The sequence below is a fragment of the Ammospiza nelsoni genome, chromosome 21 (genome assembly GCF_027579445.1).
Source record: "Ammospiza nelsoni isolate bAmmNel1 chromosome 21, bAmmNel1.pri, whole genome shotgun sequence".
Classification (NCBI taxonomy): Eukaryota; Metazoa; Chordata; class Aves; order Passeriformes; family Passerellidae; genus Ammospiza; species Ammospiza nelsoni.
Genome location: NC_080653.1, coordinates 9370912 through 9398504, shown reverse-complemented (window position 1 = coordinate 9398504; position 27593 = coordinate 9370912). Strand labels below are relative to the sequence as shown.

The window sequence follows — 27593 nt, the reverse complement described above, 5'->3', positions numbered from 1 at the left end:
TTCAAAGAATACAAATAATTTTTACCTCCTAAGATCACACCCAAGCCCCATCATTCTTTACACTTGCCATCAATTTTGTTCACTAATATTTCTATTTCTGTTTGATAATCAGGGAAACATCCAGAGTTTGCACTGAGCAGTGCCTGCAGCGAGGGGGAGGCTGATGCTAACAAATGAAATAACAGAGCCCAAAAGCACAGCAGGGAAGAACTTTCTGGAACAGCACCAAGCCCCTGTCAAGTGTTGGTGACAAGGATCTTGAGCAGGAACAGGGGGAGCTGTGAGGGAGCTGCTGGAGCAGGACCAGGGTGACACTGGCAGGGCTGGGGACAGGGCTGGGGAGGGAGCAGCAGCTCTGACTGCTCTGATGGATGTGAGGCTGACACTGCACACTCTGACCTGCCCTGGCTGCTGTGACCTGAGCTCTGCTTGCACCAACAATTCCTGACTGCTGGGGCAGGGCTGGCAGCCAGCACAGGGGCACTGCCCCTCTCAGGGAGTGGGGAGCCACAATCCTCAGGGCACGCAGGAAAAAGGAGAGAACCTCGAGGAGGAGGAGCTGCAGCCCCACCTGACCTCGTTTCACAGATAATGAGACTAAAATAAAAATCTGTCACATTAAAGTCATTAGTTGTTCTTACAGGGCTGTTACTTCCGTGTGATTTTCAGTCATTCCCAGGAAAAAAAAGCAAGATGCTTTATTTAGTGTCCAAGTGCACAAAACAGCAGCTAAAAATAGGGATTTGTGCCAAGATTGTTCCTCCTGCAAGGGCTCTCTTTGGATTTGTCCCCAGCACGCTGCACTGACTGACTGCTGCTAATGTGTAATGAAGAGATGTACAACAAAAGGAAACTTTGGGTTAAGGGAGCAAAATCCACGTTTTCAGATCAAATGCTAAAGGCTGAGTCTCTCTGAAGGCACAAAATGCAACTGAATTATCTCCTGTGCCACACTGGAGAATGTCTGGGACTGCAAATGTCACAGTTACCAGGAGAGTTCAATACAGAGAATGGAAACAATCCAGCTGAAATAAACACTGGGAAACGTTATTTCTTTGTTTATTTGAGCAAACATAAAACTATCCATTGCAAATCTCATCAGGTTTGTGTCACTTTTCCTTCTATTTTTATGGGGTTTTTTACCTTTTACCAAGTCTTATCTCCCAGATAGAAGCAGGTAGAATGATCACTCTATTCTTTCATTAGTGTTAGAAAGCTTCAAAATAACAGCAGAGCTTATTGGAATGGACACATGGAAACACAAACTGAAGAACAACAGACATATTTATATTTCACACTATAAATATGTAAACATATTGAACCAAAAGTGGGGAAAAGTTTTCAGTTTTCCTTGTGGTTTTCCAGTGGGTGAGAGGCAGAATTTTAAGGAGACCTCCAAAGCATTTAGAAATGTGCAGTTTATTGGTTCAGGCTCTAGGGAAAAAGGTTTTTTTCTCTTTTAGTTATTGTTGCAGTGTCCTGATCCCAACCTGAGAACACACAGGGACCCCAGCACAGCATCAGTGCCATCCCCTCCCAGAAGTGAGAGGACAATAAACACCTGTGGCCCTCAGGTGACAGATCTGGGGACCAGAAAGCTGCCCCTAGGAGTGGGAGAGCAGCCAAGGGCTGTCACTGACCCAGTGTCCTCAGGGATCCCTTACAGAGTGCAACACGAGGGTCTGCAGGCTGGAAAGGTGAAGTTTAAACACAGCTCTGGGGTTTGGAGTTGTACCACAACAAGTTCTTTGTGACATTACTGTCAAAGGCCATATTCAGGCCAAGAAATAAATTTATTACTGTTCACCTTTTAAAAACCACCAGGAGCAGCTGAGCAGCTCTCAACTCCCTCACAGTGACCAACTCCTGCTCTGGGACTTGCAGACACTGGAACTGAACCTGTTGGAGCAGCCCCTGCAAACCCCCCCAAAGTGCCTGGAGAAAAGTACAAACCTCAGCCCAGGGCAGCTGCACCTTCACCAGGCTCTGTTGTGCAGGATGGAGCTCAGTGCCAGCCCAGGCACTGCCAGGATGTGCTGCTGCTGCTGCTGAGGCTCAGTGGAAACAGCTGGGCATGGCTGAGGAAGGGTCAGATGAGAGATACCAAAATGTCAGACAGCCTACCGACTGTTGTTGCCATGAGATCCAACAGTCAACATCAGTCTGATAAGCTATCCGACAGGATGGTACAGCCAGGGCTGGCACAGCTCAGCTCAGCTCAGCACAGCTGCCCCAGCCTGCCTCACCTGGCCAGAGCAGCCCCAGCCAAACTGAGCTCTGGGCTCTGGGCCACCTCCTGAGAGTGCTCATTAGAAAGGCAAATTAATTCTCAGTGCTTACCCCCCTAGGATAAAAATGAGAAAAAATAAAAAACAACTGTTCACAAGTGGTGAGAGCAATGCAGGTACAGCAGAGGTGGGACTGAGGCACTGAGGAGGGAAAAGAACCATTTTAGTATCAATTCTGTCCCTGGAAATCTGAACTGGCACACGCTGATCAAAACAAATCTGACTTTAAAAGCATGGGGGGAAAGGTTCTCTGAAGGTCTCTGCCCCATTACTGGGCAGACACAAAATCTGCTTTCAGCTGCAATCTGAACTCTTCCCTTTTTCTTCTCTCCACTGCCCACAGTTCAGGGCTCGGGGGCAAACACCTGAGCAGAATGTGAGATAACCAATCTTGTTCTCTATTTCACCTACTTAAGCACTGACTGTGCTTCAAGCAAGGCACAGCCTTCCTCCTCCCTTTGCTAAGCAAAAGGTTCTGAAGAAAAAAGAACAAAAAAAAAAGAACAAAACAAAAAAAGAACAAAGGGTTTGAGCACCATTAGTGCAGGAAGGATGAGCAAACATGCACAGAGCATCCAAAGTGAGAGAGGAAAAGAAACAGCTTAAAAAGACTGACACAAGAAATTCTGGAATGATCATAAGATGACTTTATAAAGTTTTTATCTTAACTTCATTCTAAATATACAGAATAAAAAATGTTGGCTTCAGCATTTTGACATCAACCATCTGTGCTAACATCATGAAGTTGGAGAGGGTGGCTTGTCCAGCGTGCAATGCAATGGGACACTGGGAACTCAGACAGAACAGCCTTACCATGAGGGACATGCAACACTTTGTACCCCACCTGTACTCAGTTATTTACATTTTCATGGTCTTGAAACTTATGGAAAAAGCAAACCAGCCACCCTTCAAAAGAAAATGTTACCCTCAGGTGAGTCTGAGGTTAAATCAGGAGATGGGGAGTATTAAAGCATCAGTTTTGGAAGTAATTTGGATGGACAACATTTGTGTTAAACTCCATTAACACCCCAGTGCCCATCCTGTAAAACACAACCCAGACTCTGAAGCATTCACCCCTTACTGAAACGTTTCTAAGTTTGTCAATGAAACCGTTGCTTTAATATCCAAATTACTTTCAAAATCAAACAAAAAAAATAAACTTGTTAAGAGTTGAAAATTGATGTTAAAAATTTTCCCCCCTTTTGAATAATGCCGTTTTTTAAACATATGAAAAGTTGTGTCATTTCTCGTGTCTGCCAAAACCCATCCTGAGGGGTTTCTCCCATTTTTTCCAAGCTCATTTGGTTTTTTCTTCCGAGTACATCTTCTGTTGCAGTCGCTTGGCATAGCTCTGGGCCATGGAGTTGATTATAGATAAGATAAAATAACAAACCATGACAATCACCAATTTTTCAAATATCCAGGATAGCCAGTTTTCCCCCTGAAGAGACAAAACAGGAGGAGGAGAATGAAGATTAGGAACACGGGGGAGTTCTGGGTGAAAGGGGAAAGCCTGATCAGGTCTTTATTCTGCAATTAATCAAATTAAAAGCAGGACCCAAGTGTGAGCTGACAGTATTCCTGCAGGTTCCTTGAAAGACAATGCAGGAGGAGCTGCCAAAGCCACGGACGAGTCCCAGATCATTCCCAGGGCTCCCAAAGTGATTTATTATTCCCAGTATTGCCTGGGCTTTATTAACAGTTCGTGGAGCTCAGAATTAGCAGCCCCTGACTGTCACTCCCTGTTCCTCCCACAGAAATCAGTTTGTTGTTTAACAATGGGGAGTTTTCCCTAAATTGCCTTTTCTGGGTTATCTCCCCGTTAGGATCCCACTCTTTGGTGGCCCTGAAGTTCCCGGCCGCTCGCAGTGTTTGATTCACGGGAATTGGAAGTTGTGCTTTTTGCCAAAGGAGGGCAGCAAAGCCCGGCTCAGCAATCTGCGCACATTTCCCGGTCCAGGCAGAGCCTCCCCAGCTCCGGCTCTTTTGTGGTAACAAACGGCAAAGGGACCTTTCCAACAGTGCAAGTTCTGCACGTGAAATGTCACTTGGATCCCTGGATTTTACCTCAAAATGCCTCAGCAGCCTGAAGAATTTCATGTCAAAGCTGCTCTGTCCCATTGAAAATTCAGGGCAAGTTTTGAAAAATTTCGAAATACTTTTTTCTGTATCAAAGCACTCCTCTGCCCCATGTACTTGCCCCGGACACTGTAATTTCTTTTCCTTTCAAAGACTAAAGGCTTGGGGAGTTTATTTCTCTTACTGCCCATTGAGCCACAGATCCCACCGGCTTCTGAAGTATCAGTGCTGCCCAGTTACCACTTCACGTAAAAATGCAACTTTTTTCTCCTTAAATTTAACTTTCCAAAGAGGCAGCTAATGCAGAGGCAAGACAAGCCACCGGGTTTGATTTATACTTTCATTTTTTCTCTGAAGAATTTAAATCCAGTAGCACACAATTAATATTTTTAATTCCCAAGCTGCTTTTAAAATGAGATTTTTATCTATTCCCTGGGTGAGTGCAGATCTTTGAAAAACAGAATAGGGAGTTATGATTGTAAAAACAACAAATCTAAGGAAGGCAGGGAAGGGAAAAGTGAGGGAGGGAGGCAAAGAGCGACTTACCTGTGGCACAGCACTGTCGGATTTGTGGTGAAGTTTTATCCTCTGAGCTTCCAAATATTCTTGAAATGGCTTCTGAAGAGAAGGACCTATACTCGGAATAGCACTGATGGAAAGTTCATCCAGAGAATAGACAAAATAGAGGAGGAAAAAAAAAAAAGAAAAAACATTTTTTTTTTTAAACTTACCACTTTACCTAATCAGAACAAAGTTCAGGCTGAGCCACAGCTCAGCAGAGAACTCGAAGCTACTCGAGAAAACAGAACCCCACGAAATAAATCACATTTCATCTTTTGATCTGATACTTCGGGAGGGATCCATTTCCCCAGATCCTCAAAAAAGTTCTTAAAAAGAAAAATCTTTCTGAGCGAGGGAGCGCTGGGAGAGAGGAGGAAGGCGAGAGCCGGAGCATTTCCTGGGAGGCAGCAGCGCCGAGAACCCAATGAATGACTTCGGAGAAGTCCCACATTTATCAGCGGCAGTTCCTGCAAGAACTGGTTTGAACCGATTAATGAGGAAATGACTGGGGCTTGTGTCATCCCTCGGTTAAAAAAGAAACTGCTCGCCCAGGCCTCGCCCCTCTCCCTCACGGAGCCGGCCCCTCTGCCCGGCCAAGTCCTTTTTAGGACAAGCCGTGCGTCATCCCGGCCCCGAAAGAATGCGGGAGCCATCCTGGAGCGCCTCCCCCGAGCCGGGATTAACAAAGGAACAAAGGAGAGGCTCCGAGCCTGAGCCCCGAGTGCTGCCCCGGCCCGGGCCCTGAGCCCCGAGCCCTCAGTGGTGCCCTGAGCTCCGAGCCCTGAGCCCTCAGCGCTGCCCTGAGCCCTGAGCTCCGAGCGCTGCCCGGAGCCCTCAGCTTTGAGCCCTGAGCGCTGCCCTCAGCTCCGAGCGCTGCCCTGAGCCCTCAGCCCTGAGCAGTGCCCTGAAAAATGCCCTGAGCCCTCAGCCCCGAGCTCTGTCCCGGACCGGTCCCGGCTCTCCGGGCCCGCTCCAAGCCCCGCTCCTAAAGCCGGGACCAGCCCGGGCTGAGAACTGCAGCTCTCGGCAGCCTCCAGCCTTCCCAGCAGCTTTTCCTTAAATCCTGCTTAGCAGGAGAGCAAAACTCGTGTGAGGATTTTCACAACCCTTCAAAATGTCCCCAAATTCAAATAAAAATTGTACATGATCAGGAGCAGCCCCACGGCCTGAGCTGTGTGGGGAGAACATTCCCAAAGTTGGATCCACCCCATCCTAAGTCCACCACGGGGCAGTTCTCACTACTGACCGCCTCAATTGTAAAGAGAAGGGAGATTCTGATTTTTGTTTAATTTTAAAGAAACCACTGTGTTCTTCTACATTATTCAACTCCCCCAAATTCAAATATCAATTTGAAATGATCAGCAGCAGCCCCCCGGCCTGAGCTGTGAGGGGAGAACATGCCCAAACTTGGATCCACCCCAGCCACGGGGCACTTCTCATTACTGGCCACTTCAAGTGCAAAGAGAAGAGAGATTTTGACTTTTGTTTCATTTTAAAGAAATCTACATTATAAATTATCATACATGTGATCTTCTACATTAAAAAAAAACTCACCTGAATTTTGATTATTTGGTTTTATTATACCCACTACTCCTGCTGCTCCTCCAGGGAGGGTTTAGTAAAACCCTTCAGACCCGAGTTACACCAGGTGTACATCCGAGGAGTTGTACAATTGCCCATCTCAAACCCTTCCCCTCAGCCTCCTGCTCTGACACCATATTCTCTTTTCCAGGCCGAAGCCCAATTAAAAAATAACAGCTTTCTAATTTTAGGAATTTATGAAAAGCACGAAACATAGTGTCTCATTCTCCTCCAGTAAATCTATTTATTTCCTTCATGGCCAGGGGCAAAGGAGGTTTTCTGAACCCATTTCCCAGCAAAGGTCGCTTCCCTCGTGATTCACCACCGGGTGAGGAAATTCTGTGCCCAGACTGGTAAAAATTCTGGGAAAAAAACAACCCTGTGGTGCCCAAAGCACGTCCCTTATCCATTTTGTACAAGATGTGTCAATGTTCCAGAGGATTCCAGTGATCCTGAGGTGTCTCAGCACTGGGAAAAGCTCGAGTCACACCTGGAACATCAGCCACATTTTGAGGTTTCTTTTCTTTCTCACCCAATTCTTGGGAGGCCTGAGGAGCGACTGCAAGGTAAATGGTTTACTTTTGAACTCCTGCATGATTATGAAATGAGGAATATTTAAATGGTGAGGGATCAATGATTAACAGGGTGGTGTTCGAATGACTCCGTTCCTCACTGAAAACTGAACTGGGTCGGTCCCCAAATCAAATTAAACACAGAACAAAGACATGAAACCCAAGAGCAGAGCCTTGAGGAGCTCCTGCTGCATCAAAACAATATTTCAAAAATTTTCTCACTAAATAATTCACTTTTTATTTCCTATTCTGGGCACGGCTATTTGTTAAGTGCACAAAAGTAATTTTATCAAAGCAATTTGAAGAACTGCAAGATCCTAAATGCAAGGACCTCAGCTCCTATTTTTGGTACATTTGTAAAGATTTTAATTCTGAAAAAAAAATATGCCCACATTTAAATAAGGAATAAAAAATAAGCAGAGGAAAACCTAGAAAACCAGGGATCCACATGAAATTCTTGAAATCCCATCTCAGCAGCACAGTGTTGGTCACTGGTGCTTTTTTGGAAAAAATTACATCATTTAATTTAAAAATTAATTAATTTAATTTAAAATTAAACCATTTAATCATCCACTTATGTGCCGCCTGATATCCAAAGGCATAATCTTAAATCTACAAATCTTTAAAATAATTTAATTTGATTTAAAAGTGAGTTCTGTGTCCCTGCAAAGCTCACAAACCCAGCCCAGAGACCCCTGGGTGCTGAGCCGAGGAGGGGAGGGGGAATCGGGGATGAATTTTGTGGGATCGGGGTGGGACCAGGCAGGGCCAGATTTGCATCACAATTCCTGCACTCAGCACCTCCAAAATCCCGCAAATTTCCCAGCACTACCGCAGGAGATAACCCCGGGATAATCCAACCCAATTCCCTCTGCTCCCTCGGGAATCAAACCCATCGCCTTTCAAACCCAGAATGTGGAAGGAGAAATTCTGATTCACAAGTTGTTTTCATCCAGAAATTGTTTCAGAAACTCTTAATGTTAGATATTAAATTTTTGTTAGGATTCATCCTTATTCTTTGCTAAAATTTAATGTTTCACAAGGCGTTGAATCTGAGAACAGGCTCCCCGAAATTGCAGCAGCCTTTGGTAATCCTTAATTCACTAAAATTGTAACATTTTAGTCAAAACCATTATTTCTGTTCTAATATTACAACATAAAAACACCCATAAAAAATTAGGATTCACTGAAGAAACACTCTTGGTGCCTGTTTTCAGAACAATTACCTGGTATTTGTAATTAAACAGATCCACTTTTTCATTTTTTTAAACTCAGACCTACAATTTCTATCCCAAAGACAAATTCTAAAGCTCTTTTTCCAATAAATAAAACAAAACTCCCCATCTGTTTGAAGCAGCACATGACAGAAATTCAGCAAAGCTGCTCGAGGATTATTTTAAAAATTACACCAAGAACCTGCAGAGTCTGACTCCAAAACCTTCCAGTGCAGTTACAGCAAACCTGAGTTTAAATTTATTAATTTGTTTTTCCAAGAACAACTGTCAGCAGTTGCACCTCAAATGCCTTTCACCGGTTGTTAAATGATTTTTGGGTAACTTTACATCTTTTTTACAGAACCTTTGGAACTACAGAAAGATTTTTCTCAAAGGCACCAGGATGGAGCACCAACCCCAGAGGAGAAAAAATTGTATTTTCCTTGGGCCACCTTACAAAAAGTAGGAAGTTGTTTGATATTCCAGTCATCTGCATTTTTACTAATATTAAAATACTTATTTATAATGATTTAATAATGATATTTGCATTTCTGAAAGGCATAATTTTAATTTTACAAGGTCTTTAGGAGCAGGGGTTGTTCCTGAGTGATTGAAATTTTTCAACCTGTGCTTTGAGAGGTTGGGAACACTCAGGGAATTAATTCCAACTCTGCTAAATCCTCAATTACAGTCTCTATAATGCTGTGTCAGTGTCATTGCACCAATATCTGTCACACCATAAATTAGGATATAAAATTCCCATTTTAGCAAAGCATATGTGGATATTTGTTCACTTTTCCAGGGAGAAATGTTAGAATTCCCAAGTGCTTTCCAAAAAAAAAGAAGCTGCCACTGTAGACTCAAATTTGGGAACAAAACAAATCCCAAACATTTGGGGATTTTTCATGAGTGAAAATTTGAAAGTTTATGGAAGTTTCTGATTAATAACCCTGAGCTGTTCTCAAACTGCTCCTGATGGAATTAAAGATGGAAATGAGAACCTCAGAGCAGCCAGCCCTGAGAGCAACTGGGATCATCCCAGGGGGATGTCAGGAAACTGGGAGCACTGGGGGGTCACAAACACGGGAGTTAATATTTAATTTCATTTCATTTAATCACAGAAATCCTAACCTGGAGGGAAACCAGAGCCCTGTGGGGGAGCAGGAGGTGCAAACAAGGCTGGACACACCTGGGGAAGGTGATGCAATATTGAGTCAGGCTCCACTTTATGGATAATCCCTGCAATATCCACAGCCCTCAGCGTGGAAAATCCCTGTGACTCCACACACTGGGGCAAACAGCAGCAGCTTCTGCCCAGATTCAGCTTTTTGGGCTGAAGGAGGCAGAGAAATTCATCCTTTGGGAAATGAGAGTTGCACACGAGGAGCACAGGGCAGAGCTCTGACACACAGCAGCAGATCCCGGGCCTGGCAGTGCCCAAGGCCAGGGATTATCTCCTGCTGCAGGAGAGGGAGGGCAGAGGCACTGAGGGATCCCACAAAGAAAGGGAACGTGCTGGGATGGGCTCCTCCCTGCCCGGACCTTCAGCTCCTTACAAACAGCTCATTTCTGTGGGTACTGACAGCCAGGCCAGGGGGGCAGGCAGAGCCTTTCACCTTCCCTGCACTGATGGAAAACAGCACCATCCCACCAACACCAACTGTGTGACGTTCCCATTTCTCCATTCCCCTGTGGCAACACCAGAAAAATCCATCCTGTAGCTCCAAAGCAATGAAACATTTAGGAACAGGCTCTGGATTTGGGGATTTTAGTGTTTAGGGTATGTTATGGAACAAGCTCTGGATTTGGGAATTTCAATATTTAGGGTATTTTACCCCTCCCTCAAAATTTCATTCCAGCACAGTGGCATAGACTTCTTTGGAAGTCAGATGTTTTAAAACCATTGAAAACCAGATTCCAGTGGAAATATTGTTATGCCACTGGCCAATTAGCAAAGCTGATTCATTTGCATAACGTGTCCTTGTCTCAACAGGACACCTTTCTTGGTGTGAGCCCTCTGAGCCTTCAATGGTTAATTTTTTTCCAGACAGTGATCTAAACTGGCTCAACGGTTAGTATTTTAATGAGCTGTCATTTCCTGTGCTGATAAAGATTCTCACAGTATTTAAACCATCCACTTCCCCGAGGCTGCAGCACCAGCAGGACCCTGCAGTGACTCACGGGGCTCAGCCTGAGCCTGACTCAGCCCTGCGAGCTGGGCCTGCCCAAAACCTGGCTGAGGGAAACCTGGGCCTGCCCAAAACCTGGCTCAGGGAGACCTGCATCTACCCAAAACCTGGCTGAGGGAAACCTGGGCCTGCCCAAAACCTGGCTCAGGGAAACCTGGGCCTGCCCAAAACCTGGCTCAGGGAGACCTGCATCTACCCAAAACCTGGCTGAGGGAAACCTGGGCCTGCCCAAAACCTGGCTCAGGGAGACCTGCATCTACCCAAAACCTGGCTGAGGGAAACCTGGGCCTGCCCAAAACCTGGCTGAGGGAAACCTGGGCCTGCCCAAAACCTGGCTGAGGGAAACCTGCATCTACCCAAAACCTGGCTGAGGGAAACCTGCATCTACCCAAAACCTGGCTCAGGGAAACCTGCATCTACCCAAAACCTGGGTCAGGGAAACCTGCATCTACCCAAAACCTGGCTGAGGCTTAGGGAAACCTGGGGCTGGGGCTGCCCAAAACCTGGGCTAGGTTTAGGGAACCTGGGGCTGCCCAAAACTTGAATCCTAAGAGTTGGGGCTGCTCAAAACCTGAATCCTGGGCTCAAAACCAAAACCTGGCTGAGGCTTAGGGAAACCTACCCAAAACCTGAATCCTGGGAGCTGAGACTGCCCAAAATCTGGTTTAGGCTTAGGGAAATCTGGGGCTGGGGCTGCCCAAAACCTGGATTAGGTTTAGCGAAACCCAGAGCTACCCAAAATCTGAATCCTGAGAGCTGTGGCTGCCCAAACCCTGACTCCTGGGGTCTGGGGCTCCCCAAAGCTGGACCCAGCTCCCTGTCCAGCCTTACCTGGGACAAGCAGAGCCCCCAGCACCTCCCCTGGTCCCAGCTCAGCTCTGGGGCTGTGCTGTTCCCTGTGCCCAGAGCTCTGAAGCTGCAGAAAATAAATCCGGCTTATGGTCAGGTTTAACAGGGAGGTTTTGGGGTTTAAAGGTTCATTTTCTTTCTGAGATGAGGGAAGGGATCCTGGTGGAGGTTGCAGGGGTAAAACGGGCCCAGGTCTGCCCTGGTTCACCTGAACCCTGCTCCAAGGGCCAGGGCAGCCCAGGAGGCTCCAGGGCTTCTCTCCCTTGGGACATTCTGTTATGTTCCATCAGTGCTTTCAAAATGAGGAATTGCAACATCTCTGACCTGCCCGTCCTCAGCTCTGCTCACTGCTGCTCTTTGGAACCAAACTGCTGCTTGCTTTTTAAAGATTCTTTTTAAAAACTCAATTTAGGAGAAAAAAACCTTTGCTTATTCAGTTAAATCCTTCAAGCCTTTTGCAAATAAACTCTTCTAATTCTGTTGTGATCCACTGGCAGCCTTTCAACACCAAAGCTCCTCAGATTTCAGCCACATCTGGGTCCCTTTCAGGGCAATAAAGCCATTTTGGTGTGGGGCTGCTCTGCTGTGCTCAGGACACATCCCCAGGTTTTTCATGTAGGGAGGCTGTTGATTTTTCAACCAACAATGTCAATGGGATTGGTTTAACCTTCCAAAATTCCTCCCAGGAGGTTGTGAAGCCCCTGCCCAGCTCTCCCCACCCCAGGACAAGATTTGGGGGTTGTCCCTTTATCACTTCTTGCCTTGTGCTCTGAAGAAATAACCTCAACCTGTACTGTAAATTATTTTTGACTAAAAAAAACCCCAATAATCTTTAAGCAAACTTTCCAGTTACCTCAGTCACCATGATCTCATTTGTGCTTTTTTGGTGGAAGGAACACCACGCTCCCTTTACCAGCATCAACTGAGATTAAGCTGTAAGCAAAGAATTATGGCACAAGAAATAGCAACAAACTGGTTTGTCCAGGCAGAGCTTCCAGAACCTGGGACCAAAAAACTGCTTTTATTTCACTGTGCAATCACCCACAGTGCCCTGCAGAGCTGGGAAGGGGGAAGATCTCCCACAAAAGCCACCGGGTATGGGACACTTCAGGAGCTCTGATATTTTTGGGTGGATTTCCCAGAGTTTGTTGGATTCTCACAGGTAACACCCACGAGAAGGGAATTAAAAATCAAAGCAGCAAAATCTCACTGGGTTCTGTTTTAACTGCAAATCAGTTTATGCACTCAGTAATTAAGTGAATAATGAATCTTTTAGAACTAACAGGGCATCAGAGAGGCTGTGGCTGTCCCTGAAGTGTCCCAGGCCAGCAATGGGAGGTGAGGGGTGGGACTGGATGAGCTTTGGGATCCCTCCCACCCAAACCCTTCTGGGACTCTGATTTAGGTGGGAATTCTGGTTTTGCTGTAGGATCCAGCCCTGGGCCTGAACACCTCTTGCAGGAACAATCCCAGACACTCCAGCCCTGGAGTTCATCATTAACCACAGCAGAGGGAATCTGTGTGGCCAGAGTGGGATCTCTCCCTAAAAAAAGTAGATTTTTTTTTTTCTTTCTTTCTGACTATTTCCCACCAGAATGGATCCCACAGTTTAGTGGATGCTGTGTGCTCTCAGAACTACTTCTTCAGTAATTTTTTGGGAATTCTTCACCCCCATTTAAAGCTGCCCCTTCCCAGAGAACATCACCCTGCTCTGCACACTGTGAGTTCACCAACAGCTGGAGGTGAAAAACAGGAACAGAAAGATGGAGCAGCCAAAAACCCCACAGCACACGAGGTAATAAAGAGTTGAATAAAATCAGCAATAAAGCCTTGCTGAAGTGGAAGAACACAGAACAACTCCAGAGCATCTTCCCCCAGCAAAGCCCAGGATCCTGTCTCAGCTCTGAGGCACCAAAAAACACCAAAAACCACCAAAAATCAGGAGCTGCTGGGACAGGCTGGGAATTCCAGCCCCAGGGAGCTCCAGCACCTCTGGAAATCCTCCTCAGCTTGGATTTCCACCTCACACCAACCCCACTCCTCAAACCCACTCATCTCCCTCATTCCCAACAAGGTTTGTTGCCAAAAAATTCTACAAAAATTTAAAATTTTCTGTAAACAGCTTCTTAATTTCCTGCCACGTTTTCTTTTCCGTTTCCTTTTTTATTTAATGAATAGAAAAAGTATTTTATGATCTGTTTGTAATGGAGACCTAGACAAAACTGTAAAATCAAATTAAATTATATTAAATACCTGATTATGGCAGGCTCAGGGAGGGACCCAGCAGCACCCAGTGACAATAAAAACAAGGTCTGCACTCTGAATCAGTTTTGCTTTTTGACTAAAAATCACAAAATTGTCAAGAAATTCTGTCTTATAAAATCAGATTTTCTCAGACTTTATGTCACAACTTAATCTTCTAAGTTCCATTTATCCTGGCTATCAGTATATTAATTGTTTTCAGGTATTGTGCTCAGATATTTCCTATTGTTTAAGAGCAACAGCCCTGACAAAGAAAGTCTAAAAGTCATTGTGGTGGAGAGGATTTGATTAAAATGAAGTTACTGCCCATGAAACAGAGCTGTGCTTTAATTCAATAATGGGGCTTTTAGAGCAAGGTATTGTTTAACATGTTTGAGGCTCCCCTCCACCAAAATTGATGAGGTAATGCTGGAGACAGCTTGAGAAAAGTCAAGGGTACCAGGACATTCCAAAAATCTCACTGTCTCCCAGGAACATTTTTTACCTCTGACATCAACCCTCCCATAAAAGCCGAGCCCAGCAGAGCTCCTGTGAATGCACTCGAAGTAATTCAATGCAAAATTATCTCCAAGACAGATGAAGTAGGAAAAATCTACTGGGTTTGGCTCAAAGCATCCACAGGAGAGTAAATCCTTGGAAATGTACCTGAGCTGGGGGCAGATCAAACTGTCTGCAGTGATTGATGCTGAGAAAAACTCAGGATGCTTGAAAGAAACCACATTTCTCTCTCTCCCTCTCTTTTTAAAATAATGTTCACAGCAACAAATTCATTTTGAGTTTTGGTAGAGAGCAGATGATCAGGAGTAATAAAGCCAGGATTTGTTCCATCAGTGAAATGCCCTGCAAGATTCTTCTGACACTCCTTTTCTTTTTCAGCATCACTACTTGGAGTTTTGGTTTAAAAGGAATTATTTCCAGACATTCCTCCCCTGAAACTTTTCTTGAGGAGTGTGGTTTTTATGTGAAAATAGTTATTAGACTTTGGGCAGCAAAATATCCATTTACCCCAGAGAAGAGACCTTGGAAAAGCAGGAACACCTCAACATTTATTTTATGGATTTATGTTAGGCTGGATTCATTTTAGTTTTAAAAAACCCAAACCAAACCTTCTCAAAACCAGGACACTTTATCCATTTCTACAGAATTTAACAGAATGGGGATCAAGCTCCACACACCAAATTTCTCATTCTGGCGTTTTATGAGTGATCTGATGTTGTAAATGTATGAGGTACTTCCAGCTAAGGAGGATTTTTATTGTCAACCTTAAACACTGCATAAAATCTCAGGTTTTTAATATGGAACCACAGAATTCTATTATTTTTTCTAGAAATACAATTTTCTATAAATGTCCTCATTTTTAACCATAGGATCCCACTACAGAAACCCAGGGCAGACACCCCATAAATGCAGAGATGTGGGAGTGGAGGGGCTGAATTTTGGTTTGGGGTGAAAGTTCTGAGCTGATGCCACAACCCTGAACCTCAGGGCCAGCAAAGCCCTGCAGGGCTCCCAGCCTGATGGGTGCAGGCATTAATTAATGAATTAATGAATTAAAGAATTACTGAGCTGGGAATGACTCACCCGATGAGGGCCACCATCTGCTCCACGATGTGTTTGCTGAAGGTGATGATGACAAAGAGTTTCTGTGGAGGGACAAGAGCAGTCACACAGAGCCTGGAGCCACCTTGTGCTCCTTCCCCAGCAGCTCCTGCCCACCTTTCCTCCTCTCCTCTTTATTTTTCAGTATTTTCAATATTTTCAATATTTCAGTATTTTCAATAATTCAGTACTTTCAGTATTTCAGTATTTTCAATATTTCAGTATTTTCAATAATTCACTATTTTCAGTATTTTCAATATTTCTGTATTTTCAATATTTCAGTATTTTCAGTATTTTCCATATTTTCCATATTTCAGTATTTTCAATATTTTCAATATTTCAGTATTTTCCATATTTTCCATATTTCAGTATGTTCAGTATTTTCCACATTTTCAGTATTTTCAATATTTTCCATATTTCAGCATTTTCAATATTTCCCATATTTTCAGTATGTTCAATATTTTCAATATTTTCAGTATTTTCAATATTTTCCATATTTCAGTGTGTTTAATATTTTCCATATTTCAGTATTTCAATATTTGCTATATTTCAGTATGTTTAATATTTTCCATATTTCAGTATTTCAGTATGTTCAATATTTTAGTACTTTCAGTATTTTCCATATTTTCAGTATTTTCAATATTTCAATATTTTCAATACTTTCAATATGTCAGTATTCTCAATATTTTCAATATTTTTTATTTTTCTCCTCAGAAAAGAGGCAGAAGAGAATAAAAATCTGTTCCCTTTCTGGCCCTGTTTGCTCACAGTTTGCATTTCTTGCTGTGTTTTTGCTGCCCATTCTCATCCTCCCCAAACTCCCATTCCCAGAAGCTCAAGGTCACTTTACTCCATCAACAATGTCTGAGTGGAAAAACAGGCAGAGAAATTCACAGCCCCTCACACAAACACACCACAGAGGGGAAAACAACCCTGATTCACACAGAAACAGCAAAAAAAGAAAAGAGCTTTGGGCACCTGTGTTAAAACAGAATTATAATAATAATCACACTCCTAACCCTAAGCGGAAATGTATCTTAAAATTCTTCAAAAACAACTTAGCAAAGTAATAAATATGAAAATCTAACCTAGCAGTTTTACCCCTAAATAAAAATCAAACCTGTAATTCCAAATATAATATGTAATATTTAATCCTTTAAAAACTATTAAACACATTAAAAGACAAACTTCAAACACAATTTCAACCTTAGAAAAAAGTCCATGATTTATCGAATAAAATTTTACACAACAGAATAACTCTTAATTTCCTACTAACTACAAAATCATTAACACTTAAGCAAATCAGAATAAAAAATGGAGATGGAATTGACAGAATTTGAGTAAGGGAACAGGAAAGGAGTCCCAGGATGGCACTGGGCAGTCACTTTCTGTCTGAACATTGCATTAAAGCCTTTTCCATGACTCTCACATTTCCTAAATTCCAAGTCCAGCCAGATCACTCCAAAAAATCAAGGCTGTTGCACAAGGGTGTGCTCGAAAAAGAGAATTAAATTACAAAATCATGATTTATCAACTGTACAAGGCACTGGGAAATGGTTTTTCACTTACATGGGATCTGAGTGTGGAGCACTATAAATTACACAGCAAACACTGTGGTAGCTGAACAAGGCAATTAAAATAATAAAAGGAATATTAGCTGATATTATTTCACTTTTCTGTGCTGCCAGGACACATTTTAGCAACACATGGATTTAAAAGCAGAAGAAAATTCAGCTAATACAAAAATAAGTGTGGAGAAAAAGCTGTTTTATCCCAAGAAATGGAAAAATTTCCAAATCTATTTGTTGTTTTCTGCTTAAGCACTGGGCAAAATAAAACAACCATTTAAAAAATGATGGGAAGAGAAGAGCTTGTGTTTAGGGCAAAATAAAGATTTTAAAGCAGCCTGATGAGGCTGTAACATGAAATATTTTTTTACTCAAAGCTTCTGCAATTTGGATGGGAGTCACAGCAGAGATTTGCAAACAACAGAGGCAGAGAGGCTGCAAAAACCCAAACTCAGCTGAAAACATCCCAAACACAGAGAGAGCTCCAGCCCTGACCACACCAGCAAATCCCCCAGGGAACCAAAGCCCAGCTCTCCTCGGAGCAGGGTGATGCAGCTCCAGGAGAATTCACATTTTGTGCAAACAACTGCACTGTCAAACTCAGCACATCCCACCTGGGACGCCAGAACTGCCCCAAAACTGCAGCAAATCCACCCAAAGTGGGCTGGCCCAGCCCAGGCTCGCCGGGGTTTTCTCAGCGAGCTAAAAAGGGCATTTCAGAGTGCAAATGAGGGTTTGGTACCAAAAAAGAGTTCACTGCTGGAGCCCTGGCAGTCTGGTGAAGGCTGTAGGTAAATACTTTGGCTAACCACCAATTTCCTGAGCGGGTCAGCAGCTATAAATTACCCACTTGCCTCAGTTTGGAGCAGCCCAGCAGCTCCTTTATTGTAAATCCTTTGCACCAAATTAATTTCCATGACTTCAAGTCGGGCAAAGAGACTGCAGGATTCATTCCCAAGTGACACAGGGGAACAGGCAGGGAAAAAAATCAAAATTTCAAAGGTTTCATCCCCCAAAAACACAGTGGAACAGACAGGGAAAGAATCAAAGTTTGAAAAGTTTCATCCCCAAGTGACACAGTGGAACAGGCAGGGAAAAAATCAAAATTTCAGGAGGTTTCATCCCCAAATAACACAGTGGAACAGGCAGGGAAAGAATCAGAGTTTCAGAGGTTTCATCCCCAAAAAACACAGTGGAACAGGCAGGGAAAGAATCAGAGTTTCAGAGGTTTCATCCCCAAAAAACACAGTGGAACAGGCAGGGAAAGAATCAGAGTTTCAGAGGTTTGAAGGGGCAGCACTTGCCTGGATGTGCATTTTTATCACAGCTTTTCCAATCAAGGTTGCACCGAAGAAGGTCCAGAAGGGAACCAGAAAGTGGCCACAAGTGATCCCAGCCAGGTCAAACAGGGGGTTTGGGATCTGTGGAGTGCAAGGGAAAGAGGGTCAGGAATTGCAGACACATTGGATGGACAGGAACACCACAGAGGCTGGAATTCTGAAAAATGAACAGTTTCCCCTTCTCCAGCTTGATCCAAGGCTCTTGTGTCTCAATAATTACAGAAATGTTGATGTCCCACCACAGAATTTCAGTCTCTGGGATTCAGCTAGACAATGTCCCAGACAATTCCATCCTCAAGGTCCCTCCTTACCCCTGCATCCTGAAAAAAACTAATGAAAAGTTTTCCATGTGAAATGCACAGAAACCACAGCAAAGCCATTCTGAGTGATTTATCAAATTTTCTCTCTGACAAGCACATCACTCTTGGAAGCCAGAGTTTCAACTGATCCCCAGTGATTCCAGCTGAGAATCTACATTAAAAACTGGCATTTACAGTCATATGTATCCAGTTTTAAAACACTGATTAGATTTTATTAAGCATATGCATTTCATTTAAAATTAAAAGAATTTTTTATTATTATTAAACTGCTGGCCTGACTTTTGGTATGGTGATACTATCTGTAAAATATTTTTGAAATGAAATCAAGAAAGTGTCTGAATTCCAACCTTTCCCTGTCAGCCTGGAGCACAGGGGCAGTGTCTGAGCAGGGTCACTCCCAGGAGCAGTGTGGTACTGTTGGGCTTTTGGGATTTAAAAAATGGAATAAAGAGGGTATAAAGAGTTTTGTGATTAAAAAAAAATGGAATAAAAAAGGGAATAAAGATTAAGAATAAAGGACACTCTGCGCCAAGCCTGCAACCTTTGACAAAGGGTTGCACTGGACTGCTGGAGAGCAGAAATTCAGATTTATGAGCAGCCACAGCAGCACCTGCAGAGGGAGAAATCTGAACTGGGTTCAAACCACGGGTCCCTGAGCAGGCTCCACCTGCCCTGCCCACCTGGGGCAGCTGCTGTGGCCACAGAGCTGGGAATGGTTGTTCCAGAACATTCTGCTCCTGGAGCTGGCAATGATTGCTCCAGAACCTTCTGCTCCTGGATTGGGAATGGTTGTTCCAGAACCTTCTGCTCCTGGAGCTGGGAATGGTTGTTCCAGAACCTTCTGCTCCTGGAGCTGGCAATGATTGCTTCAGAACCTTCTGCCCTGGCAATGATTGCTCCAGAACCTTCTGCTCCTGGCAATGATTGCTTCAGAACCTTCTGCTTCTGCTCCTGGAGCTGGCAATGATTGCTCCAGAACCTTCTGCCCCTGGCAATGATTGCTCCAGAACCTTCTGCCCCTGGCAATGATTGCTCCAGAACCTTCTGCTCCTGGAGCAAAGGCTGCTCCAGGCTCTTCTGGGCTGGTTGCTCTGAGGGATTTTTGTTGGTCCACAGAACATTTCAGTCCCTGCAGGCTGCTGTGGGTGCAGAATTTACTCAGCACATCCCCAGCAGGGTTTTCTCTGTGCTTGTTACTCAAAGTTGCCAAAAAAAGGCCACAAAAACAAGAGGGCAAATTCTCACAAGTCACAGCGAGGAACTTGGGGCTGACTCTTGCTTTGTTCCTTGCCCAGAGCTGCCTTTATATAGAAATAAACTCCAGACAATCCTGACTTCCTTATTGCCACTAAACACCATGACAGGCAGTTGACTTCACTGGACAAGCCTGCAGAATTCTCATTTCCATTTGCTGGGGTTTTTATGCAGCATTTTGAAGCCACCACTTGAGAGACAAGGACCCACAGCTGGGACAGCCATTACCACTTCACCAGCAAATTCTCATAAAATACACATCAAACAAAACTGCCTGAAATGCAGGAGGAAGATCACAATTACAGGGGAGGCAAGCAGAGGAGGGACCTGGTAGAGAAGTCCTGAGATGCCCCTGGGCTGGTGAGAGTGCAGATAAATTCAAGGAGAACACTTGGAGGGGGTGCTTTCCTTCCCCTGGCTCACCCAGAGGTGCCACACACAGGGACAGCTCTGCATTCCTGCTTTTCCAAGGCTTCTGGAACCTTCCACCTCTCCCTTCCTCCTGCAGCTGTTGTGTGAGCACGTTGACAAACTCACATTGACAAACTCACACTCACAATCTCACATTGACAAACTCACATTGACAAACTCACACTCACAATCTCACATTGACAAACTCACATTGACAAACTCACGTTGACAAACTCACACTCACAATCTCACACTCACAAAGCCCAGGTGTGCCCTGGTGGATCCTGATCCCTCCCCCAGCCCAGGGCTGAGCAGAAGAAGTTAAACAAATGTTTAAATACCACTGAGCAGGAGCTCTGGGTGTTTCCAGCCTCCTCTAAAGGTGTTACCAACCCTTTCCTCCATTCCTCCACCTTGGCCACTCCCTCACCCCTGCCAGCTCCAAGCCGTGCTGGTGACAAGGACAGGGGTAGGGACAAGGATGTGTCAGAGCAGGAGCAGCTCCTGGGAGGATTTAAGGAGCAGCTTGTAGGATAAATCACTCCAAACATGAAAACATTTGTGAGGATTAGTGAGCAGGAGCTTTATGTCAGCAGCTCTGGTCAGATTAATTCCAACACAGGTTACCCACACTCAGCAAGCAGCTGGCTGTGCCATCTTTACAGTTTAGGAAAGCAAGAGATGCTGGAAAAGCGTGGAGTGAAAGCCTCAGAGCTGGGTGATGTTGTGGTTGTTCCAGAAAAATGGGATTGGGGTCCCACACTCTGCAGTCACATCTCAGTTTGTGTGTGGGATGAAGAACAAGGCTCACCACTCCTGCCAGCTCCAGAGAGAGAGGTAAACCTCCAATATTATTTTTTTATTCTGGAAGAAGAGCATTATCCTACTAAAAAACTAAAACAGCATCACTGGAGGTGCTCCTTTCACCTCTTGATTAAAAAAGCCATGAGCAGTTTGTAGCCCCACAGCCAAAATTGAAATTTGCTTCCTTTTTCTGCCCTCTCTGGTTCCTGATGGCCCAAAGAGCAGATCTGGGAGGTTTGGAAGGGATGGATGGACACCCTAACCAGGATTTCTGCAGGGACCTTTCCCCTCTCAATCCATGCACACCTCTGGATCTGAGGATGTCAAGAATTTCAAATACAATCCACCAACACCTAAAGAAATAATGACACAACTCCAGCAGGTTTTGTCTCCCTGAGAGACACAGAAAGTGCAAACAAAACTGAATTGCATGGCAGGACATGCAAGAGCTGCATTTTGTGCCCATAAATGCCCAATTCCTGGAAAACTCACCGAGGCACAGGCCAGGATCCCAAAGAACCCAACCTTCTGCACCAGGTTCTGCACGGCCACTCTCGCCCGGGAAGCAAAGTCCTGCAACAGGAAAATCAAATTATTCATGAGGAAACCTCACCTGAACAGAGCCCAGAACGTGTGTGACATCCAGGATTTCCCACCTGGGAATTGGAGGAATTTTAAAGCAGAAAGGTCAGTGTGAAACCCTGAATTTGGAGGGACAGTGGTGGTGGAATGGGAGCTCCCCATGCACTGAGCTTGGTTTTCACACCCTGAGAGTGGCACTGAGCTCCCTCTTGTTCTGGAAACAGATTTTCCATTATTTATTTCCCCATATCTTTGGAATGCCAGGGCTGTTTGTACCTATTCCTTAAACAAGCAGAAGGAATGAATTCCTCCAATGCCTTTCTGAGGACAGAAAGAGCAAAATAATCCCAATAATCCCATTACAGCCTCAGATCTGCTCTCCCAAACCCAGGATCTCAACCAAAATTGCCAATTCCAGGCACTGCCTACAACAGACCTGGAAAATTCATTAAAATCCAGCCTAAATTACTTTAAATTACTGAGCCTAAATTGCTTTAAAAGCAGGGGAGGTGCAGCCCCTGTGACTGGAGCTGCCTCCTTTTATTTTGTGATCAGTTCTTACTCCTGAGGCTCAAAATTTGCCAAACACCCAGGAAACCCCTAAAAACCCCAAAAATAAAGATTCTCACGAGCAGTTTCTTTGCATGTGAGAAGGGAATTTACAGGAGATAAAATTCTGTCCAGAAAAATAAAAGCAAGGTCAGTGCTCCCTGCTCAGGCTTGGCCACAGCAGTTGCAGAAAGCTGGGAATCCTTGGGAATAGCAAACATTAAAAAATAATTACCCATTCCTTTTAAAAAACCTACAAATAAGCAATAAAATTCTGATTTTTTTCCAGGAGCAATGCAATAAATTACCCAAGGAAATGACTGTAATCAATAATTAATGATATTCTAAATTCCACCCTCTACTATTGAATTGTAGAATTTAGAATATCATTAATTATTGATTAAAGCAACTGCAGGGTAATCCAGAAAAATTACATTTATGCAATTTTAACTTGGTTACAGTTCTGTGGAGACCTTAAATACTACACACCTAAGTAGAGAGAAAACTACAATTATTTTACAATGTTCTTGCATATTATTTAAATTTTGAGCTGTAGAATTGAGAAAGTTTTCTGTGGCAGATTAAAAAATAATAAATCTGTGATGAGACCATTTGCTTCTTTTTACACCCCTTTTTCAAGTAGTAACTTTTCTTCATTACTGTGCTTTCAAAAAGTTAAATTCCCTATTTAAAAATTAAAAAAAAAACAACCAAACAAACAAACAAAAAAACCCCAATTATTACTCAATGCAGAATAATTCTGTTTATTGTATTTAATGCCTGGAAAAAGAACTCAAATTAAAACTGCAAGAAATGAGATTTTCTAAATCTTTCAGTGGGACATTTTTAACCACAGGTGAATATAAAACCCCTCTAGAATATCCTATAAAGGAATTTCCACACTTTTGAGCAGGAGTTACACCTTGGGCTCATGATTACAAAATGGAAAAGATCAAAATTCACTTTTAAAATGAAAAATTTCCCTGATTTTTGTAGGATCCACCCCAGAACATGAGGATTAAACCTGTGACACCAACCCCTTGAGCTCATTCTGACAGGAAACAATCTGGAAAGTAAAACGAATTTTTTATTTTATTTTTAATTAAAAGAGGGAATTTTGACAGGAATTGTTGTAAACAACAAAACACAACAATTTCCTGAGGACCCAGCCCAAAACTCTTGCGACATCCAGGGCAGTTCCTGCTGCAGCCCCAAATTCCCTCGGGGTTATTTCCAGGAAAACAGAGCCCAAAAAGGGGATCCCAGCTCCAGGGGCACCCTCAGGGCTTGGGATGCAGGGAATAAAAACCCTCTTATTTCTATTTTATAAAAATACCCTTTTATTTTATTTATTTATAAGATTTCCCCCAAGGAAAACAACAGGCAAACACATAGTGAAAAGTTTTTAGGATTCCTTACAAATTCATTTAAACACCCAAAGGTGCTAAAACAGATTTTGTCCTTGGGAAAGGTGTCCTGGAATTGTTCTCTTTATAAGCACAATTTATACTTTATAAAAATACTCTTTTATTTTATTTTTTATAAGATTTCCCCCAGGAAAACAACACAAACACACACTGAAAAATCTTTAGGATTCTTTACAAATTCATTTAAACACCCAAAGGTGCTAAAACAGATTTTGTCCTTGGGAAAGGTGTCCTGGAATTGTTCTCTTTATAAGAACAATTTATACTTTATAAAAATACTCTTTTATTTTATTTATTTATAAGATTTCCCCCAAGGAAAAAACCCCAAACACATAGTGAAAAGTTTTTAGGATTCTTTACAAATTCATTTAAACACCAAAAGGTGCTAAAACAGATTTTGTCCTTAGAAAGGGTGTCCTGGAATTGCTCTTTTTAGAATAACAATTTCTATTTTATAAAAATACTCTTTTATTTTATTTATTTCTAGGATTTCCCCAAGGAAAACAACACAAACACACACTGAAAAATCTTTAGGATTCCTTACAAATTCATTTAAACACCCAAAGGTGCTAAAACAGATTTTGTCCTTGGGAAAGGTGTCCTGGAATTGTTCTCTTTATAAGCACAATTTATACTTTATAAAAATACTCTTTTATTTTATTTATTTCTAGGATTTCCCCCAAGGAAAACAACACAAACACACAGTGAAAAATCTTTAGGATTCTTTACAAATTCATTTAAACACCACAAGGTGCTAAAACAGATTTTGTCCTTAGAAAGGGTGTCCTGGAATTGTTCTTTTTATAAGAATAATTTCTATTTTATAAAAATACTCTTTTATTTTATTTTTTTATAAGATTTCCCCCAAGGAAAACAACAACTCTTCAATTCCTCAGGCAAACATACACTGGAAAATCTTTAGGGTTTTTTACAAATTCATTTAAACACCCAAAGGTGCTAAAGCAGATTTTGTCCTTGGGAAAAGTGTCCTGGAATTGTTCTTTTTAGAAGAACAATTTCTATTTTATAAAAATACCCCTTTTTTAAATTTATTTCTAGGATTTTCTCCAAGGAAAACAACAGGCAAAGACACAGTGAAAATATTTAGGTTTTTTTTACAAATTAATTTAATACCAAAAGGTGCTAAAGCAGATTTTGTCCTTAGAAAGGGTATCCTGGAATCTTTCTCTTTATAAGAACAATTTCTATTTTATAAAAAAACCTTTTATTTTATTTATTTCTAGGATTTTCCCCAAGGAAAACAACACAAACACACAGTGAAAAATCTTTAGGGTTTTTTACAAATTCATTTAACACCCAAAGGTGCTAAAGCAGATTTTGTCTTTGGGAAATTGGAATTTTTCCCTGGAATTGTTCCCTCCTCAGGGATTTCTGGAGGAGCTCACTGGGGCCATTTTCAGCTCCTTTTTTCTCCCCCCTTTCCCAAAGCTCATGGGCTTGGAGCAATAATTTCACTTTTATAAGCCAATAAATATTTTTTTCTCGCAGTTCCATAAATCTGATGGCAAAGTATCTCGAAAATAAAACACTCCAAGACAATTATTGAAATGGCTCCATGATTTATTTGCATGGAAGTTGTTTCTATTCTGATTTTAATTTATTCCCCCATTATCTTTTACTGTGTTGCTAATGCACTGTTGTATTCATTTTCACAAGCTGGAATTGGAAATAAACTCTCTATAAACTAATGGTTGCAGCACAGCTGCTTTAATAAAATATATTATTATAATTAGAGAAAAACTGACTGTATGAACTTAGGGGAAAGCACAAATTTTAACCAAATTTCTTAAAAAGAACCAGCTTACCCCACCCACATTCCTCAACTACAAAATTCAAGGCTGCCCTGAAATTAATATTTTCCCTCCAGATAAAAACATATAAAACATTAAAAAGCTAATAATGAAGGTCTTTAAAAAAAGTTTAACAAGTTTGTCTCAAAAACAAACCCCAAACCAAAACCAATGTTGGAGCAAATTTTCTCACCTTGTTAATTCATAATTTATTTTTTAAAGTTATTACTCAGCTTGTTTCTTTGCTAAGTTTTGGTTTTACATTGTCTAGCACAATCTACTTCATGGAAAGCAAATTTTAAATTCTAAAAATTTCACTAAAGAACTTGCCATTGGTCTTCCTTTTGCCAAATTTTCTGAATAAACCAAAAGACAATTAAAGATTTTTTTGTACCTATTTTTAACGATCTAAAGTAATCAAGGCTGTGAGTAATTTGCAGGGTAATAAACCAACAAAACCATGAATTCCAGCCCCAACATTTACTCTGTGAAAACAAGTCCAGAACTATTTCTCTTTGGTTCCTTCCTTAAAGTTTGTTTGACAAATCTTTGTGACATCTGCAACAATAAAAAAGCTTCAAAGTTTCATTTCCCTGAGAATCCAATCCCCAGTTTTACAACTTTTACCTCTTTCACAACAGAATTTTTTTTTCTTTTCTTTTCTAAAGCCTGCATGGGGAACAATATTTTCTCTATTTTTTTTAGCATTTGAAATAAAATAAGTTTAATCAATTATCGCTTTAAAAAATGACATATATATATATGAAGAGAGATAAAAGTTCAGCTACTTACAGGCAAACCATTTTCCCCCCAAATTAAAGTTTCTAGACTGGAGTGGCCTCCCAGCTAATTGTGATTCATTCTTTAGAACATTTCAGGATGCTTGAGCTCACTGTGTCCCTTTCAGAGATGATTTATTTTTTGGGGGTTTGGAAATAGATTTCCTGTGAGTGCCACAGAGCAGGCAGAGGAAGGTGAAGTGATTAAAGATGACTTCACTGGGTTAATCATCACATCCCAAAAGCAGGGAAAGGTCAGGGATGATTCCCCAGGCCCAGCTGGCACAACTGCCCTGGGTCTGCTCAGCCTCAAAGGGAATTTTTCATCATTTCATTCACCCCATTGCCTCCACAGGATAAAAATCCCCCCAAAATTTCCAAACCTAAAGGGATGGTAAGGAGAATTTCCATGTTCTGCCTCAGTGCTCCTCCCTGTGTAAATATGGAACTTTTATCCCTGGAAAATCCTTCCTGAGAGAGAGAATGGACAACCTTGTCTGTGTTACAAAGTGCTGCCCCATCCCTCTTTTATTTGGTTTCCATTTATAATTTAATCTCTCTCTTCTTTCTCATCTCACTGAAGTTGGTGAGCTCCTCAGCAAGCACCTCACTAGATTTAACTAACAAGCTTGAGGAAAAAATTGTTTTAATAAATAAAATTGTTGTAATAAATCAAATTGTTTTAATAAATAAAACCTCACCAGATTTAGCTAACAAGCTCAAGGAAAAATAATTTTAATAAATATTTTTTTTCCTCTTTTCCCTCTCTAACAGAACAGTCACCATTAATTGTTCCCACTGAAATTGTGGAGCCTCTTTTTTCTTACTCTGATTGATCCACAGGAGGTATCCAAGGAGCTCTGAATAATCAGAATCCCCCCAGAAATAACCTGTGCCACCTCCCCAGCCCTGTTCTCTGAAGCCTGCACAGATTATGCAATGTGAGAGTTCATTTTCAACCAGCTGCAATCAGATTTCAGGAGCACTGAGAAACCAGGGGCTCCCATCACATCCCAGCTCAATCTCTGAAAAACCCATCCAGTTCCACATCCCAGGGATGTGAGGCCTGGAAAAACTTCTTTTCTTTCCTGCTGTAAATACCTCAAGCACTTTACAATAAATTGATAAAACTGGCAGATTTAACAAAGATGGAGACTGAATTTAACACAATTCCATCCCAAGCTCGTGGTGCACATTCCCTGCTCAGGTCTCATCCATGCCATGGACATTCCTCACCTGGTGGGTGCTGGCCTGGAGGAGTTAAAAGATTTTTCTAGAAGGCCTAGAAGGGGATACACAGGATTTGTGACTCTGATAGAAAACAGGAGAATTATAGAAAAAAAATTAAAAGTCATATAGAGAGATCTGGATGTGTTACACCTCAGTGGCTCTCCAGGAGAACTCTGGAGCAGCTGCAGAGATGGAAATTCCTCCTCCTGCAGATTCCTCCCTTTTGTGTGGACAATCCCTCAAGATTTGACATTATTTCCATTATTTTGAGCATTATTTCTATTATTTTGAGCATTATCTCTATTATTCTTATAATAAAAAAGT

The 27593-nt window shown here is 42.3% G+C and overlaps 1 protein-coding gene across 1 annotated transcript in view; it reads right to left on the bottom strand.

Moving 5' to 3' along the window:
* Nucleotides 1-2912: 2912 nt before the first annotated feature.
* The window catches only part of VMP1 (vacuole membrane protein 1), a 61980-nt gene continuing 37299 nt past the window's right edge, over nucleotides 2913-27593 (bottom strand). Inside the window, exons 8-12 of the mRNA XM_059486846.1 lie at nucleotides 21384-21464; nucleotides 18067-18183; nucleotides 15177-15238; nucleotides 4914-5016; nucleotides 2913-3729 (exon numbers count right to left, since the gene is read on the bottom strand). Coding sequence (XP_059342829.1) covers nucleotides 3586-3729; nucleotides 4914-5016; nucleotides 15177-15238; nucleotides 18067-18183; nucleotides 21384-21464 — 507 coding nt within the window. The 3' untranslated portion in view covers nucleotides 2913-3585. The remainder of the gene's footprint in view (nucleotides 3730-4913; nucleotides 5017-15176; nucleotides 15239-18066; nucleotides 18184-21383; nucleotides 21465-27593) is intronic.